Genomic DNA, 15912 nt, shown 5'->3' on the forward strand with positions numbered 1-15912 from the left:
TCTTCCCAACGCTCGACCGAGACGTTGGGCGGGTGGTCGTGCTGCTTCCCGTGGAGGAGCAGTAGAAAATAACTGTATTAAAGAGAGGGAAAGTTGTGGTCCATTTAGGCACAAAGGACCAATGGACCAAGTGGGAGGTGTTTGGCTAATCCATGGGAGGGTATTTGATTGGGAGTTTATTTTATTGTTTGATTCATTTGATTGGGTAAAAGTATGCATGCAGAGAGTGATTGGCTTAGATAGAAATGGGGGCGGGCTTAATGGAGGTAATCTGGGTGGCAGGGAATCGGAATGACAGTATAGAGCGAGATGGGAGTTGGTAAGTTGAGCTCTGAATGATTGTGTAGTTTGTTGAATCTTTTCTGTTAGTTCGTTCACTGTTAATTATTTACATGTACTAATGGATCAATGTGTTTTCAGTTTTACAATCTGTTTATTAGAGGAAGAAGGAAATCAAACCGAATTGTGTCAGTCTCATCATTTCACCCGTACTGCCGGAGCAAGCAGAAAATTCACCATTCAGCTAAACTAGAGGGAGAGCTGAACAGTGTCTGATAATGGCTCATGTTTTGTAAGCACGGAATTCAAACAATTTATGCGGAAAAACGGCATTGAGCACATCACCTCTGCTCCCTATCATGCTTCCTCCAATGGCTGTGCTGAGCGTGCAGTCCAGACATTCAAGTCAATGATGAAAAAGGCAGGTGACGGGAGCATCAACACTAAGGTGTCAAGAGTGTTGTTTAGTTATCGCATTACACCACAGTCCACCACAGGGCTGTCGCCTGCTGAAATGTTGCAAGGTTGAAAGTTAAGATCCACACTCGACCAAATTCATCCAGACCGTCGAACAAGGGTGGAACGAAAACAAGGCATCCAAAAGAAGCATCATGACAAGCAAGTTTCAGGGAGAAGTTTCCAGGAGGGGGACACAGTGATCACAAGGAACTTCAGTCATGGGCCTAAGTGGATACCCGGGATCATAATCAAAATCACAGGTCCTGTCTCCTATAAGGTCATGCTGGGAGATGGCAACATTGTGCGCAGACACGTCGACCAGATACTGGCCAGACCTGAGGACAAGGACTTGATGGACCCGAAGATTAGAGACCCTCCGGGGCTGCCTGAATTGCCATCAGCAGCTGTTGCAACGTCAGAGAATTCCATTCCTGAGGGAAACAGCTGTGTTCCAGGGGAAAACTCTCCCGGACCTGCAGAACCTGCTCCGGACAAGTCGGGAACATTAGTGACTGACAACCCACCTCCAGGCACGCCAGTGCAGTCACAACAGCGGATCACTCCTGTGCGACAGTCGCAAAGAAGAGTGTCCAGGCCAAGTTATTTGAAGGACTTTGAGTGTAAAAATTAAATAAAATTAAAAATAAGAAGGAAGGGGACGGTTAATTGTCGTTATGCACAGGTAGTTGTTTTGTTTCATGGAGTATATACTGTGTGGGTATTTGTTTTTGTTTTTGATTAGAAGAAGCTCATAGCTTAAGGGGGGAGGAATGTAGTAGAGGTTATCTGCCTGGTTAGGAAGGTCCCGTAGGGGGCAGCATAGGTTCAGTTAGTCTAATGTGGGCAACTGCCATGCTCTGTAATGCTCTGCACTTATTAATATAAACCAGTTAATGTTTACCCGCTGTCCGCTCATCATTATTATATTAGGAAGATATCACAGTTACTCCGTTTGTTGAGGAACTGAGCAGTAACCTCTTATGTCCCGCTCCACTACAGCGCCACCTGGTGGAGGGAGATGGAACCAGGCGGATTTTGAGTTACCGTTGTGTGAATAAAATCACAAAAGTTACAAAACGTGTTTCAGATTTAATTTGCAGGGGGAAAAGACAGGGGTTTTAAGGCGAGTGCCATTAATTGCCATACCAAAACGATGCCTATCGAGACACAGAGAGCGAGCCGTACACAGACAGGCAAACGACCCATGGACTAAACCATTTTGCGCCAAAGAGGTCTCTCTCTGTCTCACAGATCTTCCAATATGTTGGGAGAGCTGTGGCACAAAGTTCATGCTCTCAATTGATGTAATCAACTAACTTAAATAAGTTATGACACTAATTCACTCGAAATAAAGAACATTACAAAGTGTAAAAACTTTAATTCCAGGACTTTCAAGGGCCCTCTCCCTGCTGGGGCCTTGGGTAGTCAGGTCCACTTTTCCCCCAACTAGTGCGCCACACCATCTCTCAACCCCGGGTCACGTGTGCTACAGTCTAGCCATTGCAATGACAGTGAGTGTTCCATAGCTCAGTGGGTGAAGAGGGATGGATGGGGACCGCATTGAGCAGCTGTAGAGGGCAGGTGTTCGGGATCTTTGGGTGTAAACCCCCATAACAGGTACATTTATACACAACAGCCCCTGCTCGTCGATGGAGGGAGCGTGGAGAGAGTCTCAACCCTCCGATTCCTGGGGGTGCACATACAGGATGACCTGTCCTGGAAGATCAACACAGCAGCCATCATCAAGAAGGCACAACAGCGGCTCTACTTCCTGAGGGTCCTCAGGAAAAACCACATCGGACAGGAGATGCTTGTGACCTTCTACCGCTGCGCAGTGGAGAGCATCCTCACCTACTGCATCTGCGTGTGGTTCTCCAGCTGCACAGCCGCAGAGAGGAATGCGCTACAGAGAGTTGTGAGATCGGCCCAGAAGATCAACGGCGCCCCCCTCCCCTCTCTGGAAGAGCTGTACAACACACGCTGCCTCAGGAAGGCCTCCAAGATCTCCAGAGACCCATCCCACCCTGGGTACGAACACTTTGCTCGGCTGCCCTCGGACAGGCGGTTCAGGACCATGTTCGCAAGGCCAAACAGACTGAAGCTCAGCTTCTACCCCAGGGCCATTCAGGCCCTGAACACAGCAAAGACCTAGGTTCTAGGCCCTGGACAATCTAGACAATTTGATGGCAGCTACTAGATTGAAATCAAGTGCAATACTGAAACACAACTGTGAACATTTCAAACCTGCAAACTGCGACACTTTAAATGAATGTGCAATAACACTATGTGCAATATGACAACCCTCGGGTACATAGGTTCAGAGATAGGAAATGTTAGAATAGGTATAGCATAGCATAGAGTACAGCACAGTGTTTTATTTGTATAGTATAGTATAGTGGATAGTGTACATAGCCTTTATTTATGTAAACCAGCTCTTTTCCCTTCTTGTTTTTAGTTTTTTTTTTCCTAGCACCAGGGGAGCCCCCCCCCTCCCAAATTTCGTTGTTTGGTACCTGTACTATATCAATGACAATAAAGACCATTCATTCATTCATTCATTCATTTTCGGCTCAACCTACACATCATGCTAGCAGACTTTCTCGCCAATGGTACATTTGGGACCCAAGTGACAATCCATCGCACGCACCTCCATCAACTCTTCCTCAAATTGTCTTCTGTCAAGTCCAAATCTGTCACAAACGGTGGCACTTTTTGTCAAGTCATATTCGAAGGTATTTGACAGAAATGACATGAAAGATTTCACCTCGTCTAGAACTTTCCTTTTTGCCTGCATCAGCGGGACCAGCTTTGTCTGCTGCCTATCAAAATCAAAAAATATTTTTTGTCGTTTAAAAACAAACAAAAACGGAATGGTTAAAACCCTTAATATGTAATAACCAACGTGATACAAGACAGTCATACATAAAGTATTTATTTTAAATATCATTTTTTGTTTTCATAAAAAAAAAAAAAAAATCTCGGCGGGCCACTTGTAGATGGGCCGCCTCTGATTGGCCGCCACTGATGTGTGACATCTCGCACAATGTATTATGACGTATTAGAGTGTACCACTATGAAACCACGGTGCGTCTTGTCATCAATCACAACTTGGTAGACATCTCATATGTCACGTTGTATAATAAAACAAGGAGAAGATTGAGACTCAAAGAAAGCAAGAAGAAACGGTAAGAATACCTATTTGAAAGCACTGTCAAGAGCAATAAGCCTATTCATAGTTTGCAGTCACGTGACTGGCGCAGAGCCCTGGCGACCTGTCATTTTCCCACCTGTTTCAAGCAATGATTAATTAGATCACCTCTCAAAAGAAGAAAAACAAAGATATGTCAACAAACTACACATTTTGGACACTTGCGATCCATATAGAGCACCCGCCGCAGTATTTCAATCAGTAAAAACAGCGAAGTCGCTGCCAGAGCTGCAGTTCGGTGATGTTTACATATATCTGGTGGAGAATCCTTCCCCTCACACTGCCGCCAGGATGAAAGTACAGACACTTCTCTGTTTTTTCCATCAGGATGGGTCAATAATGCTAATGTTAGCTAGCTAGCTAAAGCACCTACACAACCAACTCCAAGCTGGTAGCGTCCACAAAAACAAACCATGTCAGAACGATTATGCAAAGATAATGACTAAAAATAGAATAACTAGGCTAGTCAAAGTCAAAGTCAGCTTTATTGTCAATCCAATATATGTACAGACATGGATTATATGTACAGTCAATCCAATATATGTACAGACACAAGATTAAAAAATAACTATCTATACAAAAAATACCAGATAAAAGATTTGAAATGTGCGGTACAATGTACTGGGGTGGAATACAATATGAACAATGACAATAGTGCAATAGTGGTAATTGGCTCAGTATAATAGAGTAAAGTGGCTAAAGTACGTAAATAATTAAAATAATCAGTTAACTTGAGCTTATCTTTGAAATGTTCAGAGCTGCAGAGACGTGTGTACTTTGATGGTTCGCCCTCCACAGGGACTGAGACACGTCTAATAGCACAAATCCACAATCTTCTCTCTGGGTTTTCTTTTTCTGAGGGAATTCTGTAGAAGCACAACCCAGGGTTGTCTCCTCGTCGGTTAGTGCACCCGATTGCACAGCAACTATCCAGCATTTTGTCAAACAACTAATTACTTGGTAAAAACCTGATAAAATAGCTGGCAGGCAGCGGAAGAAAGATTTGTTTCGCCAGGTGGGCGTTCCCCTTATGCCGTGACGACACGTGCAAACTAGCACGGTCAAGTGTAATCAGGGTTGCCAGATGGGATTGTCAATTTCCAGCCTAAAACCTGCCCAAATGCTTTTCTTCCAGCCCAGTGTTATCAAAAGTAGCCCAATCGGCGGTCACCCGCCCCATCTGGCAATACTGAGTGTAATAGGCCTATATAGCACTGTCAAGAAGAGTAGTATAGTATAGCATATAACACTTAACCCCTGGGGTTGGGTCAGATCGTTTGATGTATCTCTGATTTCCATTATACTGTGTGTCCTGTCAAAGGGCTGTACACCCAGGCCCCATCCTAACATGAACAGAACAAGCCTGTACACCCAGGCCCCATCCTAACATGAACAGAACAAGCCTGTACACCCAGGTCTTATCCTAACATGAACAGAACAAGCCTGTACACCCAGGCCCCATCCTAACATGAACAGAACAAGCCTGTACACCCAGGCCCCATCCTAACATGAACAGAACAAGCCTGTACACCCAGGCCCCATCCTAACATGAACAGAACAAGTCTGTACACCCAGGCCCCATCCTAACATGAACAGAACAAGTCTGTACACCCAGGTCTTATCCTAACATGAACAGAACAAGTCTGTACACCCAGGTCTTAGCCTAACATGAACAGAACAAGTCTGTACACCCAGGTCTTATCCTAACATGAACAGAACAAGCCTGTACACCCAGGTCTTATCCTAACATGAACAGAACAAGCCTTTTGCTGTCGCCTTCTGACTGATTGTCATTTTAATCCGTTTTTATGTGATCCCGTCTGAAGCTACTTTGACTTCACGTAACAAGTTGACCAGAATGTGAGATCTGAACTCTGTTGTGTTGCAGATGTTTGGCATGAAGAGGGCCAAGAGAGCCACCAAGCTCTCCAAGAGCACTAAGAAGTGCGCCAAGAGCGCTAGGAAGAGCGCCAAGGGCCTTAAGAAGAGCTCCAACACTGATGCAGGTGAGAGGGTTTTCTGTTTACTTCTCCCTGTAAAAGTCCCTATGTTGACTATTTGAAGACTTGTTTGACGAGAAGAAAAAATGTCTTTCATTCCATTAAACATCCAATCACAGACAATGATAATGACTTGAACATCATTCCAATATCCACATGCTAACATTCATTATGAATGCAAGGCTGGGAAATGACTCCATCATGGTATGCTAGTGTGAATATTGTAACACAACCATTGATTGTCTTAATGTACTACAGACTATGGGCCCTATTATGCACTTCTTAACTTGCCGTCTTAAGTCTTAATTAAGACGCACCGCCAGGTTAAGACCTACCGCCACCCTTATTATGCGCTTCATACGCGCTACTGCTATTATGCAGGTGTCGATAGGCGCCCACACACAAGACGTAAAACTCCCGTGCATATATTGCTCATTGTGGGAGTGTTCATATGTTAATGAAGTGCACTAGGCGCCCCTGCTATTATGCGATCTGACTTTGCTCCTAGCGCTAAGAAGTGGTTTGAAAAGTTCTTAAGTTTAGACTTCATGCACGTTTTGAAACACGAGCGCGCCTCCGCGGTTTGCGCATGCATGTGGGCACACATGAACACGCACGTGGCTCCACGGCAAGACGTCAATTACGGTCACAGTATAAATGCCACCACTGGCAAATGTTAAGCCAGAGAGAGAGAACAATGGAATATATCCTAAGGAATTATGATAGACGAAGACGGCGCGCCGAGCGCATATACCGGCAACGACTTTGTTACCTCGGGCTGACAAATCTCAAATCAATCCTGGATTCGTGATCTAAGCATTTTAGCGCTTTCAATTGGTGATCCAACTGTTAATAATGCTATAATATATTGCAATTACAATTATATTATAGCCTATTATTAAAATATGTATAATATAGCCTATATATATATTATTTTATTCTGTTTACAGAGCAGCAATGCTTGTATGAGCTGCGCTTCACCCGTCAGGCAGTAACTGACATATGTCGTTTGGTCAGCAATGACCTCATGCACGAGCTTGTTACTTTCTTCTGCAGAGAAGCGCGCTGACCTCCTTCTTAGGACTTCCATAATAGCATAGCGCTAAAGACTCAACGCAGCCGGTTCTTAAAGGGAATGGCACCTGGCACGCTGATTGGGTTGATTGAGAAGACGCCCAAAACACACCCATGACTAATTTCTTTGCTTAGCGCCGGGTTTTAGGCGCCCACTACCGCACGCATAATAGCAAAGTGGCCTTGACCACGCCTCCACGTCTTAATTTTAGATCTACCGCCTCGTCTTATTGCTTAAGACTTATGAAGTGCATAATAGAGCCCTATATGTCATAGGTGGCAATAAAACCCCAGAATCCTCTCTGTTTGGTTCTTTTAGCTCCTTCTGTGATGTCCTCCGCTTCCGGAACGAAGTGTGAGGACAGAGAAGCAGTAATGAAGCTGCTGGCGGAGGAAGGTGTGGTTGGTGCGTTAAACATCAACACAGCTGATCAGGCCTCCTTCCCCATCCTGATGACCTTCATGAAGGGTCTCAGTGATGAGTAAGTATTATGCGCTCTACTGTATCTATGCTCCTTATGTTTCTATACACACCCAATATTTTGCACCCTGCGCATAAACAGTACAACAAGTGTGAGCCAAGACCAAACAACTGAAAATGTTGACTTGTTTCTTCACCAGGCAGTGGACGGTGATCCACGACGGCATGAGAGACCCTGTAAGTGTATTTGATGTGTGTGACTTCAGAGTTAGCAGGCATACCATACCAGTCATTGTTTGTGTTGTGAATCAGTGAATCGAAATGATTACCTTCTTTAAGCTGAACACCGACTAATTCTTCACTCTCTTTTGAATGAACACAGATGACCAAGGCAAAGCTTGACTTCACGGGTCGGAGGATTGTGAAAATAATCGCCAACATGGCCATAGAGGTCCTCCTCCCGACTCTTCAGCGGGTCATAGAGCTGAGTAAGGCCAGGGAGGCTGCAGTCTCTCAGAGTGGGTCAGGGCTCTCCTCCACCACCTCCCTGGAGGAAGGAGAGGCCCAGTCCCCCTGCCACTCAGACACTGAGTGGGAGACCAGCACATCAAGGTCTTCCTCTGCGAGGTATGCTATAATCACAGCCACGCCTCTATGACTACAATGATCATAACATCACAAATAACTTAAATCAGGGGGTGAACCCACACTAAGCTCTTTTTTTTTTTTTTACTTTGTTTTGTTTTAGAACCAAATGTTTGTTGCACAGTTTAAGTGTTGGACTTTATCAATGCTGATAATACAATGATTTTTTGGGTGATGAAATGTTTTGGCCATAGACAAAATACCAACAATAATCAGAATGAGTAACAACGTACTGTAAAAAGTCAAATCCCTCTCCACTACATCAGAGTCTGATGTGAGCCACCAATGTGATAACTCTTATGCTTTTATCCCCCAGGGATTGATAAAGTTGCATTCGATTGAATTGAATGTCATATTTGTCTTTATTTTGAAGTTCCCAGACTTTGCGGCAGTGTGTGTCCGGAGGATCCCCTCCCCTGGATGATCCACTCCAGGTCCACTTTGGGATCACAGAGGACACCATCCTCCAATCACTGGGCTCCGTCTCCTCTGGCTCATTTGATCTGACCAGACCTGTGGTGAGAGACGTCCTGAAGCAGGTGAACTCTGACGTCTCCTTGATAATCTCCTTATCAAGGTCAGATAAGTCCACCCCCATAGTCTGCGACAGGGACACCACCATGTCCGCGGCTAGGAGGATGTTGCACGTGGTGTGCACCAAGCTCCGGGAGTTGGGGATCACCAAACCAGTGGTGCCAAAGGTCAAGGTCACGACCTCTAAGACCGACCTGGGGCCAGTGGCGGCAGAAGTCATGACTGCCATCGTTGAGACGGTGGAGTCCTGCAGCACAGCTGATCAGGGGGCAGCTGACATGCTCAGACAGTTGGCAGAGAAGATCAGCACGATCAGCTCTGTCTCTGATGAGGACGGATCCTCTGCTGGAGCGCCGCATAGACGTGTGTCCTCCTCTGGCAGTGTGGGACACCTCAGGAGTCTGTGTCACTCCGAAGCCACCAAGGCCGTGAGTGCAATTCTGAGCCGGAATTGCTTATCTTATAGCTATCTTATCTTAGCTTATCTTATATCTATAGATATAAACATGGAGGAGGCCTCAGATATTGTTGATGAGTTTGTGGCAGACATAAGGTCTATCACTCACTCAGCTGGGTCTGGTGCTTCAAAGGAGGAGTCTCTGCCTGTTGCCCTGACCCTAGTTCAGAGGCTTCAGAGAAGGCTGAGAGCGTTTTACGCGCGGCTGGTGTCTTTTAAAGGCACAAGCCAGAAGAGTAAACTGCCCTCAGACCAGGATAGATTCATCCATGGATCTACTCTGGTAAAAGCGGAGTCTTCTCGCAGTGAGCCTATGTTTCCATCCAACTCACTGGTTGGAGTAGAGCTGCGTAGAAGTCAGAGTGAATGCTCTCGACCGATGCTGGCTCTCCAGAGCCCTCCGGTGAGCCAGCTCGAACTCGACCGCACCACCAAAGAGGTTCTGAGCGAGATTCTCGTCTTTTATAAGACAGAAGACGAGAGGACAGCCTCCGCTGGACCAACGGCGTCTGATGAATCCCTCGCTGCCTGCGAGTTTGTGGAGGACGTGTTAACATGGTTATGGGAGTACTCCTCCTCCTCCTCCTCCTCCTCATCAGAGAGTTTGTGCGTGTCTCCGAAGGCAGTCGTGAGCGAACTGTCCAAGGAGGACTTTCAGAGTCAAGCCACTGAGAAAGTGAGGGATGTTCTCATGAGATCAGAGAGATGCTCCCTCAGTTCTTCCCACCACTCTGGGTCAACTACCTCCTCCTCTCTGTCACCTGCCAGTGCTGACTCGTCAGCATTAGACCTCGTCGGCATGGTTGTGAACAGTGTGAAGAGCCTGTTCCAGGACGAGGAGTCCTCAGCTGGTCCCGGTGTGCTGCCCACACACACTGAGGCCTCTGAGGTGTCCGAGGCTAGTGGGCTTAGTGCTGGTGATGGTGTGTCGGAGCTGAGACTGTGGTCTACAGCGCAGACCATCTGCAGAGATCTGAAGAGGAAGCTGAAGGAGTTCTTCACTCGGCGTGAGATGCATGCCTCTGAGCAGAGTGCATCGATGGCTGAGGCTAGAGACAGCATTAGCCAGATCCTGGTCGCCATTCAGGGTGACATGGAGGCACAGTCAGGGGAAATGGAGACCTCAGTGGAGCTACAGCAATGGCACAGTGCTGTAGGATCTCTGCTGGAGAATGTAGAGAGGGTGTGTAGTGAGGGTAGTCTCACATGTCAGCCTCCCACAGAGCTTACAGCAGAAAGCAGTTTCCCCGTCGTCAGAAGCAGCTCTGACGAGTCTGTGCCGGAGGATTCCGTCGGTGACTCCAAACAGCGGATGGCCGACGTGGTGCAAGTCCTGATGGACCACATGGACCCAATGGTTCTTGAAGAGGTCACCTCTCTCGGAGCTGACCTCACCAGACGGGAGGAGCTGCTGTCCCAGGGGGGGATCCGCACCCTGACCATCGCCCTTGTGGACAGACTCCAGGAGCTGATGTCACTCCACAGCAGTCTGCCAGTGGCCGTTGGGACCAGTGTGTCGGACAGTGTTCTGTACAAACGGCCACCGGCAGAGAAGCGTGCGATGGTGTGCAGTGAGGTGGTCTCCGCCTTTGTGGAGGAGTCGGTGAAGCGTTTGCTTCTTCAACTGATCGTCCCTCCCTCATCAGGGTGCGGATCATCATGGAGCATGGAGGTGGAAGCTTCCAACAGCAACGCCCCGACCAGAGACTCCAGCCACAAGAGCCTGCTGTCCACCAGCTCTTCAGAGATCTACAACGACACAGTGGATCTGTTCTCCAGGGCCCTGGTCAACCAGGTCAACCAGGTGATGGCCCTATCAATGGGATCCGACACCTCCACAGCCTCGGTCACACAGCCTCAGAGGGATGCTAGTGGGAAGAAGAAGAAGAAAGGGAAATTCAGCAAATTCCTTTCAATGATGAAGCGCAAGGTCAAGGTAAAACAGAAATATACAGTGAATTTATAAGAGAGCCACATTCCACATAATTTCACATTAAGGAAATGTAATGTAAAGGTAAAGTCTTACCAGTTTATCATAAGACAGCAGACAAGCTATGCATTGTTGTTGTAGGAATAATGGGATTTTAAGAGATATGTTCTGTCATTGATTCTTCTTCTGTAACAACTGATATAGTGCAAGAGGACCAACCAGGTTGATGTCCAGCCTCCAGCCCCAGGACCGGAGGACATCAAGGTTGGTCTCCAGCCTCCAGCCCCAGGACAGGAGGATATAAAGGTAGGTGTCCAGCTTCCAGCCCCAGGACAGGAGGGCATCGAGGTTGCCCACGACGATGGACACAGCAGAGGTAAGTCAACATGTAGAACACATAGACCAAGGACATACTAACCAAATTAATGAAGTATTCTATTCTGTAGCTATAGGCCTGGTGAAGCTCATATGAACTCTCTCTCCTCTCTCTAGCGGCCAGCCCAGTGACAGCTGAGACAACGCCTTGTGAGGAGAGCGGAGCTTCAAAGAAACAGAAGCGTTCCCTCCTCCAGAGGATGCTCACATCTGTGAAGAGCCTTGGGCTGCTGAGCTGCGGTCCAGGCAGACGGTCTCCGTCCCCCCAGTAACCGTCTTCACGACGATGGACCCACAGAGGTAAGTCAACACATAGAACACATAGACCAAGGACATACTAACTAAACTAATAAAGTATTCTATTCTGTAGCTATAGGCCTGGTGAAGCTCATATGAACTCTCTCTCCTGTCTCTAGCGCCCGGCACAGTGGCGGCTGTGACGACTCCTCCAGAGGACGCACACAACTGCAAACAGCCTTGGCCGGAGCTGCTGTCCACCGTGAATAAAACATTATTTGGATTCCATTCCTTTTGCTTGTGCATGTTATGAACTTGTTATGCTGAAGATTGTGTAACTAGATAAGTGGTCTTAAAAATATCATAGCTAGAAGCAACTGCGATTACAGCAACAAATATAGTAGCTAAGCATGTTTACAGCTATGCCTGAGGCAATAGAAATGTAATCATAACAAGAATCATATACAAGAATCATAACAAGAATCATGTACAAGACTTCATTAGAAATATACATGAGCTAGAAATGGTAGGCCTACTGAAGAAAGATGGTCATCCATTCTCCCTCCCTCCCTGATAGTAAACAACAAAGTAATTACTATTAAAGTGATTATTACTATAGCCTACATTTAATTAACTTTAACTTTATGAAGCAGTTTAATTGGAGTTGTGTTAGCCACATAAAGAAAATACATATCTAGAACTGAATTATGAAGGTTACTATGGGGATTAGGAGAGAGAGAAGGAATGAGGATTGTGTTACAAGCAATATCCCCCTACCTGGTCGTACCCTTAAATGTCCACTAGATGGCAGGCATGTATCAGCATAAAGAATGAATTAATGAATGGTCTTTATTGTCATTGCTATAGTACAGGTACCAAACAACGAAATTTGGGAGGGTAGGCTCCATTCCATAAAGCAGGGGTCTCCAACCTTTTTTAATCTGAGAGCTACTTTGAAAAAATGTAAGTGGCCGAGAGCTACTCATATCTTATTACCGGTACTTACATTCATTCACATAATGTATTCTTTTGTCTTTTTGTCTGTTTAAAAAAACATTGTGCATGTGTGTAGTAAGTGTGTTGACTCATTCCTACACTTAGTGAGATGACTGTCACTGCATGGAGTCTACTACAGTTATGTATGCTGGAGTGTATCCACTTAGGTTCACTCTTATAGAGTCATTTAAATGCTCATCTGTCAGTCTTGTTCTGAATGTAGATTTCATTACATTCATATCAGAAAAAGCTGATTAGCAAAGGTATGTAGACAAATAAAGCAAATACTTTCAGGGCTGCTTGGTGAATATTCTTATAGTTGTCTGGGTCTACCAGGCTCCAGAAATGTTGTGAATGTTGTTGCGATAGTAGCTGGACATTATTCTGGAGATTTAACCTCCATCTCCATCTCTACAGGATTCACTGCTCTCAGTGTTTCCCCTAGGTTTGCTGCCTTGGGGGGGTGGCATGGACTGTGGCATGGAACCCCCCCCTCGGTGATGATAACTCAGCATTAAGGGTTGGATTGGGGGTAAGACCCTGCGACATACCAGCGTCATGTCCAGGGGGTGTACTTGTACATCAAGCCGCCTCACGCTACAGAAACAGGAGAATCCTGCCCTATGGGTCATTAGGCTCGAGAACCATCGGTTCACAAGGCTACTTATGTGGTCTTGACTACCTGTCCACTTTCTCACCTGGTTCTTGCTCTCTCTCTCTGGTGTGCCGACACCATCCTGCTCTCTCTCCTTCTCTCCCTCTCTATCCTCCTCTCTCCCTCTTTTGCTGTCATTAGTAAATGATCATTTAAATCATTATAATCTACTCTATGAGTTTATTACACAATGTCAATAGTTCCACCTGTTGTGAAAGGGATTATGATGTCCCTCAACCAGTTTGACAGTGTCTGGGTGTCTTTTGATCATATCAACCTGAATTGATTTAAATCGACTTTACCTGAGTCTAATCAGAGCTGTCGGCACATTCTACAAATGGACAGTTATTTATTTTGAATAGCAGAAGTCTGAACAGCAACAGTACAGGTATTTGACAGGCAAAATGACTGTAGCCTAATATGTAGTCAGTATAGGCCTATGCTGAAGAGAGTTAGTCCCAGTGCCCACCTGTTCAGCATTCAATTGGCTACAATTGTCTCAAGACTCCAAGAGGCCAATTCCAGTAGATTATAGCATTTTATTGAGTTAATCCTGGGACAGTCATCTAAAATAAAACAACATTGGCATTATCTGATGGGACTTGCAAGATCTTTTAAGTGTGAGTGAGTGTGATGTAAAGCTCCCACTTTGTAAACATACGTGGCATAGAGGGGTCTCAGCCCGAATGGCTGCGGCTAATCAGTTGGTGAATTCACTGCAGAACAACGCCACCTTTTGTTACACAAGGGAAGGTCCTCGGGACTAAACTAAGCACTAACGTTCGTTAATGAGGGAGCAGAGACATTAATCCAATTTAAAGATCAAGACCCCAACAGCTTGTCATGCCCCTTGCTGTCGTTCCCAGACTTGGACGATGTGGTGATGTCAGAGAGCCCCGGGTCCGCCTCTCTCATGTGCCCTGTGTTGTTAACGAACAGCGGCAGAGGGATCATGTTGATTTCCACAGCGGCTGTGGCAATGCCTGCGGCGTTGGAGGCCACACAGTTGAACGCCCCACTGTCCTTCAGCGTGGTGATGAGGATATCCAGGGTGCCATCGTCATACAGGATGGTGCGGGAGTTGTTATGCACCAGCTTGCCATCCGGGAAGCGCCAGTGGATGGCCGGGTCCGGGTCTCCCATGGCCTTGCACTTGAGGGTGACCCCCTGGCCCTCCATAACGTAGGGCTTGGTGACCACGTGCTTGGTGATCAGTGGGGGGTCACAGGTGAACTCCTCCTCCTGAATGGACCAGAAGTACTTGTCCATCAGGTGGTCCGGGGAGGCGCAGGTCTCCAGGTCATCCTCCCGGGTCAGTCTACGGAGCCACAGAAGCTCGCAGTTGCAGTGGAGTGGGTTTCCCCCGAAGCTCACCGCCAGGGAGGAGGGGTTGGAGCCCGTGTCACCGGAGAGCACCTTGGCGTGCTGGAACAAGCTGTCCGGGGGCAGCTTCTGCAGGCGGTTGGACGTCATGTCCAGACGCACCAGCTTGGTGAGCAGCGTGAAGGTCCCTGCCCCGATGTGGTCAATCAGGTTGTGGTCCAGTGTAAGTGTGTTGATGTTGGTCATCCTGCCTATTTCCTCCCACGGCAGGGTCCTCAGGTTGTTGTTGGACAGATCCAGGTCTTCAATGGTCGACACAAACTCATGGAAGGAGGTGGGGGCCACATGGTGGATCTGGTTGTTGCCCAGGATGAGGTGGCGCAGGTTGATCAAACCTTTGAAGTGGTCACTCTTGATGACACTCAGTCGGTTTCCGTCCATGTGGAGTGCTCTGAGCGAACGCAGGCCCAAGAAGGTGTGGGGTGTGATCTGGCTGATGGTGTTGCGGGACAGGGTAAGGTGGACCAGGCTGGTCATGTTGAAGACATTTTTTCTACGGATGACAGTGATGAAGTTGTCGGTGAGGCGCAGCTCCACGGTCTTACGGTCGATTGTGGGGGGCACGAACAGCAGGCCGGTCTTGGTGCAGAGCACAGTCAGAGTAGGGGAGAGGTGCTGGCAGATGCAGCGGCCTGGGCAGTTGTAGCCTCTCACCAGTACCGCACACAGCAGCACACACAGAACCAACCGCTCCATGTTCTATCAGCTTCCAGATCCTGGAGCAGACACAGAGAAATGGTACAAAGTCATGTCAAAATCATATTTCATAAAGCAGGCACCAACCACGATTATTGAAACTGCCAGGAAGGCATCAATCACTAGATGATATGGAGCTTTGAAATTATGGGATTTGATGATGACTGGCATTATTGCAATGGTCTGTCATGACCTCCGGGCTTGGTATTATTCCAGTGAGGAAACACAGCATGGTTTGCCAAGTAAAAACAGGGTAAATATGCAGCCAGGCTCCATCAGTGCGAACCCTGGAGTATAATATAAAAGGATTGCAGGGTCGTTTTAAATATTAAGCTAATATATCATATACTGTATATCCCCATCATATTAGGTATATACTGTATATATATGGTTTGTATGCTTTTCAAGCTCTTCAACATCAGTGTAGGGAATTATGGGGAAAAGGGCACTCGTCAGCACTGCTTAAGGATTTATATGACCTTTTCATGCTCTCTGCACTCTTTATGATTCTGAAATATACTAGTGTTGTTCCGATACCATTTTTTGATCCCGATACCGATACC

General features: G+C 46.7%; 1 protein-coding gene across 1 annotated transcript; it reads right to left on the reverse strand.

Moving 5' to 3' along the window:
* Nucleotides 1-14092: 14092 nt before the first annotated feature.
* On the reverse strand, nt 14093-15349 carry LOC308154773 (leucine-rich repeat and fibronectin type III domain-containing protein 1-like; the record flags this gene model as incomplete). The annotated part of the gene is made up of 1 exon (XM_080527991.1): nt 14093-15349. One exon carries the CDS (start codon nt 15347-15349, stop codon nt 14093-14095), a length of 1257 nt encoding a protein of 418 aa, XP_080384117.1.
* Nucleotides 15350-15912: the final 563 nt, after the last annotated feature.

The sequence above is a fragment of the Nansenia antarctica genome (assembly GCF_963989245.1).
Source record: "Nansenia antarctica genome assembly, chromosome: 1".
Classification (NCBI taxonomy): Eukaryota; Metazoa; Chordata; class Actinopteri; order Argentiniformes; family Microstomatidae; genus Nansenia; species Nansenia antarctica.